The 12529-nt window shown below is 42.8% G+C and overlaps 3 protein-coding genes across 3 annotated transcripts; all 3 read left to right on the top strand.

Annotated features, from left to right (window-relative positions):
• Window positions 1-20: 20 nt before the first annotated feature.
• LOC103520959 (kinesin-like protein Klp98A) lies at window positions 21-6620 on the top strand. The gene is made up of 2 exons (XM_008486058.1): window positions 21-209; window positions 750-6620. Exons 1-2 carry the CDS (start codon window positions 72-74, stop codon window positions 981-983), a joined length of 372 nt encoding a protein of 123 aa, XP_008484280.1. The 5' UTR covers window positions 21-71; the 3' UTR covers window positions 984-6620.
• Window positions 1078-11463, top strand: LOC103520960 (ferrochelatase, mitochondrial). Its single transcript, XM_026831864.1, has 8 exons — window positions 1078-1144; window positions 7802-8015; window positions 8585-8687; window positions 9238-9328; window positions 9765-9868; window positions 10292-10419; window positions 10498-10663; window positions 11068-11463. Exons 1-8 carry the CDS (start codon window positions 1078-1080, stop codon window positions 11461-11463), a joined length of 1269 nt encoding a protein of 422 aa, XP_026687665.1.
• Window positions 11464-11722: 259 nt separating this feature from the next.
• Window positions 11723-12523, top strand: LOC113472210 (ferrochelatase, mitochondrial-like; the record flags this gene model as incomplete). Its single annotated transcript, XM_026831863.1, has 3 exons — window positions 11723-11727; window positions 11769-11934; window positions 12341-12523. Coding segments are annotated over exons 1-3 (354 nt in total), but the record flags the coding sequence as incomplete, so codon positions are not given.
• Between the last annotated feature and the right edge of the window lie 6 nt (window positions 12524-12529).

The raw sequence follows: 12529 nt of genomic DNA, 5'->3' as shown, positions 1-12529 counted from the left end.
AATCCACTTTTGCAGAGAGGTTCTATGACGGAGATCCTAACGAGTTAAGTGTAAGCATTCCAACCTACGTGATGCGAGGTGTGGGCTCTCAAACCCATCACGAGTATGAAGTGCGAATCACAGTGGGACATGAACGCTATACAATACTCAGACGGTACAACAGGTTCCGTGAGCTTCACAGCGAAATGATGCACAAGTATGGCGAACAGGTAAGACCGATCAACGAATTAAAAGAGAGGAATTTTAATTAAAATGTGATTACATGTACATATCTTAAGGCTAAAATTGAGAAATCACGTTGATTGATCTCAGAATTTTAATTGTGTTAAGCATAAACCAGCGATTTCCAACTAGCGGCCTGGATACGGGCCTGCTCCCCTGTGTATGTGGCCCGCGAAGTACCTGCCAATGTACATATGTAGTTGTGTCATAAGTTCTGTTCCAAATTGTTCACTGTATACACAATACACACTGTCCTGAACCAAGTAAATATAAGATTTGGCGCTAGAAAAACACGATTTCTACATCCCTTTGAAACTCTTTTAAGTATTTTGAATTTTATGTATTTATGTTCTTTTCTTATGTATTTGTTGATGTAATGTGTATTACTGGGTTGTATGAGTGTATGACCCGTCAAATAAATAAATTCAATACGCTAATTTTTATGGCTCCATAGCGTAAACAATTAGTTCATTGTCTAGCAAGAAGATAACCCGAGGAAACCTCACATCTCCCCCTCCTTTTTTCAGGTGGCGGCTCTTCTCTTTCCACCGAAAAAGTTCTCCCTGCTCCGCCGGTCCGAAGCGTTAGCCCGGGAACGTCGCCCCCAGCTCGAGTCCTACCTCAGCCGCCTACTCGAAGTGGTGAGTCAAATCCCAGGCTCCCCCCTCAACACGCAAACTCCGAGCCGCACAGATCTCTACACGCTGTCTAGCTTCTTCCGGAAGGGAGTGTTTGAAACGGGCAAGTATGGGACCAGCTAGAAATGGACTCATTTGTGGACATGCTAAGACTCATGTGTGGACATGTGTTGAGACACAATTGTGGACATACTAAGACACATGTGTGTACATGTACATGGTGGATGTACGCACAGATCTCTACACACTGTTTAGCTTCTTCCGGAAGGGAGTGTTTGAAACGGGCAAGTATGGGACCAGCTAGAAATGGACTCATTTGTGGACATGCTAAGACTCATGTGTGGACATGTGTTGAGACACAATTGTGGACATACTAAGACACATGTGTGTACATGTACATGGTGGATGTACGCACAGATCTCTACACACTGTTTAGCTTCTTCCGGAAGGGAGTGTTTGAAACGGGCAAGTATGGGACCAGCTAGAAATGGACTCATTTGTGGACATGCTAAGACTCATGTGTGGACATGTGTTGAGACACAATTGTGGACATACTAAGACACATGTGTGTACATGTACATGGTGGATGTACGCACAGATCTCTACACACTGTTTAGCTTCTTCCGGAAGGGAGTGTTTGAAACGGGCAAGTATGGGACCAGCTAGAAATGGACTCATTTGTGGACATGCTAAGACTCATGTGTGGACATGTGTTGAGACACAATTGTGGACATACTAAGACACATGTGTGTACATGTACATGGTGGATGTACGCACAGATCTCTACACACTGTTTAGCTTCTTCCGGAAGGGAGTGTTTGAAACGGGCAAGTATGGGACCAGCTAGAAATGGACTCATTTGTGGACATGCTAAGACTCATGTGTGGACATGTGTTGAGACACAATTGTGGACATACTAAGACACATGTGTGTACATGTACATGGTGGATGTACGCACAGATCTCTACACACTGTTTAGCTTCTTCCGGAAGGGAGTGTTTGAAACGGGCAAGTATGGGACCAGCTAGAAATGGACTCATTTGTGGACATGCTAAGACTCATGTGTGGACATGTGTTGAGACACAATTGTGGACATACTAAGACACATGTGTGTACATGTACATGGTGGATGTACGCACAGATCTCTACACACTGTTTAGCTTCTTCCGGAAGGGAGTGTTTGAAACGGGCAAGTATGGGACCAGCTAGAAATGGACTCATTTGTGGACATGCTAAGACTCATGTGTGGACATGTGTTGAGACACAATTGTGGACATACTAAGACACATGTGTGTACATGTACATGGTGGATGTACGCACAGATCTCTACACACTGTTTAGCTTCTTCCGGAAGGGAGTGTTTGAAACGGGCAAGTATGGGACCAGCTAGAAATGGACTCATTTGTGGACATGCTAAGACTCATGTGTGGACATGTGTTGAGACACAATTGTGGACATACTAAGACACATGTGTGTACATGTACATGGTGGATGTACGCACAGATCTCTACACACTGTTTAGCTTCTTCCGGAAGGGAGTGTTTGAAACGGGCAAGTATGGGACCAGCTAGAAATGGACTCATTTGTGGACATGCTAAGACTCATGTGTGGACATGTGTTGAGACACAATTGTGGACATACTAAGACACATGTGTGTACATGTACATGGTGGATGTACGCACAGATCTCTACACACTGTTTAGCTTCTTCCGGAAGGGAGTGTTTGAAACGGGCAAGTATGGGACCAGCTAGAAATGGACTCATTTGTGGACATGCTAAGACTCATGTGTGGACATGTGTTGAGACACAATTGTGGACATACTAAGACACATGTGTGTACATGTACATGGTGGATGTACGCACAGATCTCTACACACTGTTTAGCTTCTTCCGGAAGGGAGTGTTTGAAACGGGCAAGTATGGGACCAGCTAGAAATGGACTCATTTGTGGACATGCTAAGACTCATGTGTGGACATGTGTTGAGACACAATTGTGGACATACTAAGACACATGTGTGTACATGTACATGGTGGATGTACGCACAGATCTCTACACACTGTTTAGCTTCTTCCGGAAGGGAGTGTTTGAAACGGGCAAGTATGGGACCAGCTAGAAATGGACTCATTTGTGGACATGCTAAGACTCATGTGTGGACATGTGTTGAGACACAATTGTGGACATACTAAGACACATGTGTGTACATGTACATGGTGGATGTACGCACAGATCTCTACACACTGTTTAGCTTCTTCCGGAAGGGAGTGTTTGAAACGGGCAAGTATGGGACCAGCTAGAAATGGACTCATTTGTGGACATGCTAAGACTCATGTGTGGACATGTGTTGAGACACAATTGTGGACATACTAAGACACATGTGTGTACATGTACATGGTGGATGTACGCACAGATCTCTACACACTGTTTAGCTTCTTCCGGAAGGGAGTGTTTGAAACGGGCAAGTATGGGACCAGCTAGAAATGGACTCATTTGTGGACATGCTAAGACTCATGTGTGGACATGTGTTGAGACACAATTGTGGACATACTAAGACACATGTGTGTACATGTACATGGTGGATGTACGCACAGATCTCTACACACTGTTTAGCTTCTTCCGGAAGGGAGTGTTTGAAACGGGCAAGTATGGGACCAGCTAGAAATGGACTCATTTGTGGACATGCTAAGACTCATGTGTGGACATGTGTTGAGACACAATTGTGGACATACTAAGACACATGTGTGTACATGTACATGGTGGATGTACGCACAGATCTCTACACACTGTTTAGCTTCTTCCGGAAGGGAGTGTTTGAAACGGGCAAGTATGGGACCAGCTAGAAATGGACTCATTTGTGGACATGCTAAGACTCATGTGTGGACATGTGTTGAGACACAATTGTGGACATACTAAGACACATGTGTGTACATGTACATGGTGGATGTACGCACAGATCTCTACACACTGTTTAGCTTCTTCCGGAAGGGAGTGTTTGAAACGGGCAAGTATGGGACCAGCTAGAAATGGACTCATTTGTGGACATGCTAAGACTCATGTGTGGACATGTGTTGAGACACAATTGTGGACATACTAAGACACATGTGTGTACATGTACATGGTGGATGTACGCACAGATCTCTACACACTGTTTAGCTTCTTCCGGAAGGGAGTGTTTGAAACGGGCAAGTATGGGACCAGCTAGAAATGGACTCATTTGTGGACATGCTAAGACTCATGTGTGGACATGTGTTGAGACACAATTGTGGACATACTAAGACACATGTGTGTACATGTACATGGTGGATGTACGCACAGATCTCTACACACTGTTTAGCTTCTTCCGGAAGGGAGTGTTTGAAACGGGCAAGTATGGGACCAGCTAGAAATGGACTCATTTGTGGACATGCTAAGACTCATGTGTGGACATGTGTTGAGACACAATTGTGGACATACTAAGACACATGTGTGTACATGTACATGGTGGATGTACGCACAGATCTCTACACACTGTTTAGCTTCTTCCGGAAGGGAGTGTTTGAAACGGGCAAGTATGGGACCAGCTAGAAATGGACTCATTTGTGGACATGCTAAGACTCATGTGTGGACATGTGTTGAGACACAATTGTGGACATACTAAGACACATGTGTGTACATGTACATGGTGGATGTACGCACAGATCTCTACACACTGTTTAGCTTCTTCCGGAAGGGAGTGTTTGAAACGGGCAAGTATGGGACCAGCTAGAAATGGACTCATTTGTGGACATGCTAAGACTCATGTGTGGACATGTGTTGAGACACAATTGTGGACATACTAAGACACATGTGTGTACATGTACATGGTGGATGTACGCACAGATCTCTACACACTGTTTAGCTTCTTCCGGAAGGGAGTGTTTGAAACGGGCAAGTATGGGACCAGCTAGAAATGGACTCATTTGTGGACATGCTAAGACTCATGTGTGGACATGTGTTGAGACACAATTGTGGACATACTAAGACACATGTGTGTACATGTACATGGTGGATGTACGCACAGATCTCTACACACTGTTTAGCTTCTTCCGGAAGGGAGTGTTTGAAACGGGCAAGTATGGGACCAGCTAGAAATGGACTCATTTGTGGACATGCTAAGACTCATGTGTGGACATGTGTTGAGACACAATTGTGGACATACTAAGACACATGTGTGTACATGTACATGGTGGATGTACGCACAGATCTCTACACACTGTTTAGCTTCTTCCGGAAGGGAGTGTTTGAAACGGGCAAGTATGGGACCAGCTAGAAATGGACTCATTTGTGGACATGCTAAGACTCATGTGTGGACATGTGTTGAGACACAATTGTGGACATACTAAGACACATGTGTGTACATGTACATGGTGGATGTACGCACAGATCTCTACACACTGTTTAGCTTCTTCCGGAAGGGAGTGTTTGAAACGGGCAAGTATGGGACCAGCTAGAAATGGACTCATTTGTGGACATGCTAAGACTCATGTGTGGACATGTGTTGAGACACAATTGTGGACATACTAAGACACATGTGTGTACATGTACATGGTGGATGTACGCACAGATCTCTACACACTGTTTAGCTTCTTCCGGAAGGGAGTGTTTGAAACGGGCAAGTATGGGACCAGCTAGAAATGGACTCATTTGTGGACATGCTAAGACTCATGTGTGGACATGTGTTGAGACACAATTGTGGACATACTAAGACACATGTGTGTACATGTACATGGTGGATGTACGCACAGATCTCTACACACTGTTTAGCTTCTTCCGGAAGGGAGTGTTTGAAACGGGCAAGTATGGGACCAGCTAGAAATGGACTCATTTGTGGACATGCTAAGACTCATGTGTGGACATGTGTTGAGACACAATTGTGGACATACTAAGACACATGTGTGTACATGTACATGGTGGATGTACGCACAGATCTCTACACACTGTTTAGCTTCTTCCGGAAGGGAGTGTTTGAAACGGGCAAGTATGGGACCAGCTAGAAATGGACTCATTTGTGGACATGCTAAGACTCATGTGTGGACATGTGTTGAGACACAATTGTGGACATACTAAGACACATGTGTGTACATGTACATGGTGGATGTACGCACAGATCTCTACACACTGTTTAGCTTCTTCCGGAAGGGAGTGTTTGAAACGGGCAAGTATGGGACCAGCTAGAAATGGACTCATTTGTGGACATGCTAAGACTCATGTGTGGACATGTGTTGAGACACAATTGTGGACATACTAAGACACATGTGTGTACATGTACATGGTGGATGTACGCACAGATCTCTACACACTGTTTAGCTTCTTCCGGAAGGGAGTGTTTGAAACGGGCAAGTATGGGACCAGCTAGAAATGGACTCATTTGTGGACATGCTAAGACTCATGTGTGGACATGTGTTGAGACACAATTGTGGACATACTAAGACACATGTGTGTACATGTACATGGTGGATGTACGCACAGATCTCTACACACTGTTTAGCTTCTTCCGGAAGGGAGTGTTTGAAACGGGCAAGTATGGGACCAGCTAGAAATGGACTCATTTGTGGACATGCTAAGACTCATGTGTGGACATGTGTTGAGACACAATTGTGGACATACTAAGACACATGTGTGTACATGTACATGGTGGATGTACGCACAGATCTCTACACACTGTTTAGCTTCTTCCGGAAGGGAGTGTTTGAAACGGGCAAGTATGGGACCAGCTAGAAATGGACTCATTTGTGGACATGCTAAGACTCATGTTGACTTTTAGTTTTACAAATTTAATATATCTAACCTTAACACAGCCGCTTGTGTAACCTACGTTTCTATAAAACTCAGGGACGATATTAGATTTCATGGGCGAAGCCAAGGGAGCGCGAAGCGCGACCTTGGCTCATGCTCACCCCGCGAAGCTCCCGGGAGCGCGCAGCGCGATCGTTACCAAGGGACCGCAAAGCGCGACCCCATGCACACCCCGCGAAGCCCCCGGGAGCGCGCAGCGCGACCGTAAACAAGGGAGCGCAAAGCGCGACCCCATGCACAACCCCGCGAAGCTCCGGGAGCGCGCAGCGCGACCGTATACGCAACTCCGCGTAGCGAACACGCGAAGCCCCCGGGGGGTCGAGCACGAAGTGCGAGTTTTATCTATACGCGTATTTCGGGTTTTACCCCATTCTCAAGATGATATTTAATTAAGGTTGCAATTAAATATCATCTTGAGAATTAATTCGGGGTAACACCCGAAATACGTGTAAAGATAAAATATATTACATTTGTAAAACTAAAAGTCAAGAGTTTTTTTTATTTATTAAGTTATTGAAAGTTTTACCAAGTATTATTTTGGTCTTATTATAAAGCTTTTTTTTTACCAAATAAAATGTACGAAATAACAATGATCCTATTTGTTTAATTATTTTTGTTATTTTAAAACTGTTTTAATTGTTTTGTACCTAATAAAATAAAAATATCATGTCGAAATTTTATTTGTAAAAGTTATTATTTATTTATTTATTTATTTTTCTCATCAGAATTTATTAATAGCCTGGATTTGGGTAGGATTGCGGCATTCTAAATCCAGCGTATGCGCGCGCATTTACCTGGATCTAGCATTAAAATCAAGCCTGGATCCAAGCATTCAAAATCCAGCGTATGCGCTGGATGTAAGCGTGAATTAGGCTGGATGTAAGTGTGTGCTTTTTACGTCTACATCCAGTTGGAGGACATCCTGGAACAAGGGCACTTTCACGCTTAAATCCAACTATGTAGTAAGTGGATCTAGGCTTGCAGACTGGATGTCATCCAACTTACACAGGTGAATTTGTAAGCTTGATTCGAGCCTTACATCCAATCGTGTGTGCTGACTGGGGTTATTACAGATGAGTCACCTAACAAATTTAAATCTTTAGTAATTTATTGTCTTCTTTATTTTCAGGATCTCAAGCTTTCAGGAAACCATGGAGCCGTTTATTTTCAATCCAGGTGTGCAATAGTCAAGCATCTCCATCAACGGGAGCCAAAGATTCATCCAAACCCAAAACAGCAATCCTTATGTTGAATATGGGAGGTCCAACACACACAGATCAAGTGTCAGAATACTTGCATAGGATTATGACTGATAGGGATATGATTCAGCTTCCAGTACAAGGGTAAGTAAGTCAATCATCTATCAAATATTTAATTATTTGTGGTAAAGCAATAGACTCTTCACAAATTTGTGGGTATCACAGTATTACAAGTCTTTCATTCATCAATACCATAATATTTATCATCACTTGTTTCTTTGACTTGTGATGCTGCCACTGGTCACTTCTTGATTAAAGTAGCTACTCAATTGGCCTTACAAAGCTGAGTGCACTCCATAATGTGCTTATTGTAAGTTATTGTGGTCTAGTACTCGTATGTTAGATTATGTTAGTTCTTGAACTAGAGGTCTGTGTGGGTGTCATATTTGGAATTAGTTTTCAAGTTCCTTTTACTAGACTTTTATAAGTCTTGAAATTTCTCTCTCACTGCTCTCTGATAAAAATAAAAAAAAACTACCTACCTAGGTACCTACATAAATTTATTTTTACTTTTTTTATTTTCGAAATAAATGTCAGGGACATTGGAATATACACAGAGAGGTTTCCAAAGAATCAATCATTTTCTTTTTCCATTTTTCTTTCCTTATTTTATTGAGACATTCATTGATATTTACCCATGTATTTATTTGCAGGAAGCTTGGTCCTTACATTGCCAGGAGAAGAACGCCAGAAGTACAAAAGAAATACCAGGAAATAGGAGGTGGGTCTCCGATATTGAAGTGGACTCAGCTCCAGGTATGTAAACACTCTTCCCTTGTCTCTAGGGGAAATCGACTCTTGTCTATGGGGGAATGGGGGACAGACTCTATGGGGAAAATGTAAGGACCAATTAGCTCTTGGAGAAATTTAAACCACCAGCCTTGGAGTAGAATAAGGAATGCATAGGGAAACACCTGCATCAAAAATTATTTCCTAGGCTGCTAAAAAAAAAAAAATAAAAAAACATTCACCTACCAAACTTGATTGGTGGCTAGTAGCGTAGGTAACCCTAGGTTTCTCAAAAAAATCAAATCACATTCAAATCAAACCCTAGTTTTTTTTACCTTTTGGTAAACTTCAAGGAAGAGACAAAGTTGCATTTATAATAATACATAATTAGACTCTTTGAGTGGAAGATAACCACTAGGTGGGTTAATGCCATAGGTTGTTCTCACTGTTTTCTCTACCACCTAACCCTTAGAGCTCCTTAATTATGTGGTCAAATTCTCAAATAAATGAGGATAAAATTCGATGCCCGGCTTGGGATTTCGAAGCATTTATGTCTGTCTTGTGTTCTCATTTATAGGGAGAAAAGATGGCAAACAAACTGAACTCTGTCTGTCCTGAGTATGGGCCTCACAAACATTATGTAGCATTCCGATATGCTGACCCTCCTCACTGAAGAAACCTTGGGACCAAATTGAGAAGTGAGTATTAAATACCTTCATTAAATACCTTAACACCCAAACGAAAATTTTAAGCCTCCCCTCCCAAAAAAACCCATGGTCTGTGCTGGCACCTTGCTAGCTATTTCGTTAATTTTGCAGAAGTGGAAATACACACACCTTGCACTTTCATTGTAAGCCACAAAAGGTGCCATAAGGAGCCCATACCTAGGAATCTAGGACAACAAAGAATCTTCAATTTAATCTCCATTTCTCACACCTTTGATTTAAATCTCCATCTTCTTAAGTCTTATCAGGATGATCTGATGAGAATTAGCTCTGTTCTTACACTTTCATCAGGATGTTAGCTTTGACCCTGTCATCAACAGATAAATATTTAAACGACTCGAAGTCCTAATAAAATCCAATGAATTCTTGTTCTTTTCAGGGACGGCAGAGAGGGTGGTGGTTATCTTCTCTCAGGTATCCTCAGTAAAGCTGTGCTACTCTGGATCTAGTTTGAACGCAATCTACACTCATTTTAAACAAAAAGTAAGTTCATAATCTCCTATAATGCAAATGAATGAGAAGTAGGCAACCTCGGTGGCCAAGTGGGTACACACCAGGCTTGCACTTCGGAGGTCCCTGATTCGATTCTCGACGGGGGTCGAAGTTTTTCGGCTCTGTGCTTTGGAGTTTGGGGTGCACTCGACCTCCGTTAGGACAATTGAAGGACAATGTATGTGACTAGCTACGAGTAGCGACCAGTGCCGGCATTACCCGAGTAAAAAGAAAAATATCTTAGACATGACAGAGATATGTAAAGGTAAGGTCTGCAATGGCTCTTAGTAATGCTGTGGTAATCCACAAAAATTGCGAAGAAAGCTCTCAGTCAGCTTCACTATAAATAAATTCTTATGCAAATTACAATGAGTGTACATCATAATACAGTATTTCTAGTGGTATGATTCAGAGGTAGCCCTTTCCAACATATTCGCATGGAGTTTAATAGATCGCTGGCAGTACACACTCCCCTGTTGTGCCAAAGTATTTGCTGAACGAATCAGGGAAGAGCTGAAGCAATTCCCTGTCGAGGTTCGAAAGTATGTGATCATTCTCTTTCAGCACATTCCCTTCTCTCAGGTGTAAATATTATCTTACTTATTCCCGCGTCTTTTCAGAGGTAGCCCTTCCAACATATCATGGAGTTTAATAGATCGCTGGAGTACACATCCCCTGTTGTGCAAAGTATTTGCTGAACGAATTCAGGAAGAGTTGAAGCAATTCCCTGCCGAGGTTCAGAAAGATGTGATCATTCTCTTCTCAGCACATTCCCTTCCTCTCAGGGTAAATAATACTTACTCATTTCCCGCGTCCTTGTAGGTACCATGCCTATCTTGGAAGGATATATATTTTTAATATTATTATTACTATTATTTTCAAGAGGTTTGATAGAGGGAAGGTCTTATTGTCCCTAAATTTAAAGAGAGAAGGAGGATAGGAAAAAGTCGGCCGTTCTGAAACGGACCTTATCCCTCTATGTTAAGGCAGTCTCTTCTTGATTCCTTGTGTGTCGCGTCCATTTTAGTTTAGGACACCTTATCCGTCAAAGATGAAGTTCGGCCCGGGCGGGAATCAAACCCGCGGCCTAGCGCTTACAAGACATGCGCGCTACCAACCCAGCTAACTAGCCAGCTGGGGTAATGCACTTAAGCCCATGTGCTTTCTCAATAGAATAACCTTTCTTTCAGGCTGTAAACCGTGGTGACCCATACCCCTCCGAGGTAGGCGCCACAGTACAGGGTGTGATGCAAGAGTTGAACAACTGCAATCCGTACCATCTGGTCTGGCAGAGTAAAGTTGGACCTCTTCCCTGGCTAGGACCATTCACTGATGACGCCCTCAAAGGCTATGTAAAGCAAGGCAAGAAGAATTTCCTACTTGTGCCCATAGCGTTTGTGAACGAACATATTGAGACGCTGCATGAGATGGATATTGAGTATTGCCATGACCTAGGCAAAGAGGTGAGTGTCTTTAGTATGTACCTCTTTACAGGGCCGTACCTATTAATTTCAGCAAAAAGTCGAGACAAAAGCAGTAATAAGAGCAAGTATTTGAGTTTAGAGAGTAAATTGCATTCTCCCTGAATGCACAAGCAGCAGACGACGAAGATAACTAGGAGATTATCCACGGTATCCTGTCTTCCTTCTCTCTTCGATTTCGGGACGATAAGACCATAGCAGTTACAATTCCCTCTGTCAAACCTCTTAAAAAAAAAAAAAAATATCTAGAAATGACAGAAATAGTAAAGGAGGCTCTTAGTAATGCTGTGGTATCCACAAAAATTGCGAAGAAGCTCTCAGTCAGCTTCACTATAAATAAATCGATCAAATTTCTATGAATACAATGGTGTAAAGTGTAATCACATACATATTTCTGTGTGTTGTTTCAGAGGTAGCCCTTCCAACATATCATGGAGTTTAATAGATCGCTGGAGTACACATCCCCTGTTGTGCAAAGTATTTGCTGAACGAATTCAGGAAGAGTTGAAGCAATTCCCTGCCGAGGTTCAGAAAGATGTGATCATTCTCTTCTCAGCACATTCCCTTCCTCTCAGGGTAAATAATACTTACTCATTTCCCGCGTCCTTGTAGGTACCATGCCTATCTTGGAAGGATATATATTTTTAATATTATTATTACTATTATTTTCAAGAGGTTTGATAGAGGGAAGGTCTTATTGTCCCTAAATTTAAAGAGAGAAGGAGGATAGGAAAAAGTCGGCCGTTCTGAAACGGACCTTATCCCTCTATGTTAAGGCAGTCTCTTCTTGATTCCTTGTGTGCCGCGTCCATTTTAGTTTAGGACACCTTATCCGTCAAAGATGAAGTTCGGCCCGGGCGAGAATCAAACCCGCCACCTAGCGCTTACAAGACAGGCGCGCTACCAACCCAGCCAACTAGCCTGGCTGGGGTGATGCATTTAAAGCCCATGCGATTTCTCAATAGAATAACCTTTCTTTCAGGCTGTAAACCGTGGCGACCCATACCCCTCCGAGGTAGGTGCCACAGTACAGGGTGTGATGCAAGAGTTGAACAACTGCAATCCGTACCATCTGGTCTGGCAGAGTAAAGTAGGACCTCTTCCCTGGCTAGGACCATTCACTGATGACGCCCTCAAAGGCTATGTAAAGCAAGGCAAGAAGAATTTCCTA

Source organism: Diaphorina citri, unplaced genomic scaffold (assembly GCF_000475195.1).
Source record: "Diaphorina citri unplaced genomic scaffold, Diaci psyllid genome assembly version 1.1 scaffold4321, whole genome shotgun sequence".
In the NCBI taxonomy this organism is placed as follows: Eukaryota; Metazoa; Arthropoda; class Insecta; order Hemiptera; family Psyllidae; genus Diaphorina; species Diaphorina citri.
The sequence above is the reverse complement of the archived record's forward strand: the minus strand, read 5'-3'. Positions and strand labels throughout refer to the sequence as shown.

What these genes read in the sequence shown, in the direction of transcription:
- LOC103520960 (XM_026831864.1), top strand. Translation starts at nt 1,078, where the DNA reads ATGGTGGATGTACGCACAGATCTCTACACACTGTTTAGCTTCTTCCGG. An exon ending in GAAGGGAGTGTTTGAAACGG is followed by an intron (nt 1,145 to 7,801) that starts GCAAGTATGGGA and finishes CTTTATTTTCAG; the next exon opens with GATCTCAAGCTTTCAGGAAA. An exon ending in TTCCCTGTCGAGGTTCGAAA is followed by an intron (nt 10,420 to 10,497) that starts GTATGTGATCAT and finishes GCGTCTTTTCAG; the next exon opens with AGGTAGCCCTTCCAACATAT.
- LOC103520959 (XM_008486058.1), top strand. Translation starts at nt 72, where the DNA reads ATGCGAGGTGTGGGCTCTCAAACCCATCACGAGTATGAAGTGCGAATC. An exon ending in TGCACAAGTATGGCGAACAG is followed by an intron (nt 210 to 749) that starts GTAAGACCGATC and finishes TCCTTTTTTCAG; the next exon opens with GTGGCGGCTCTTCTCTTTCC.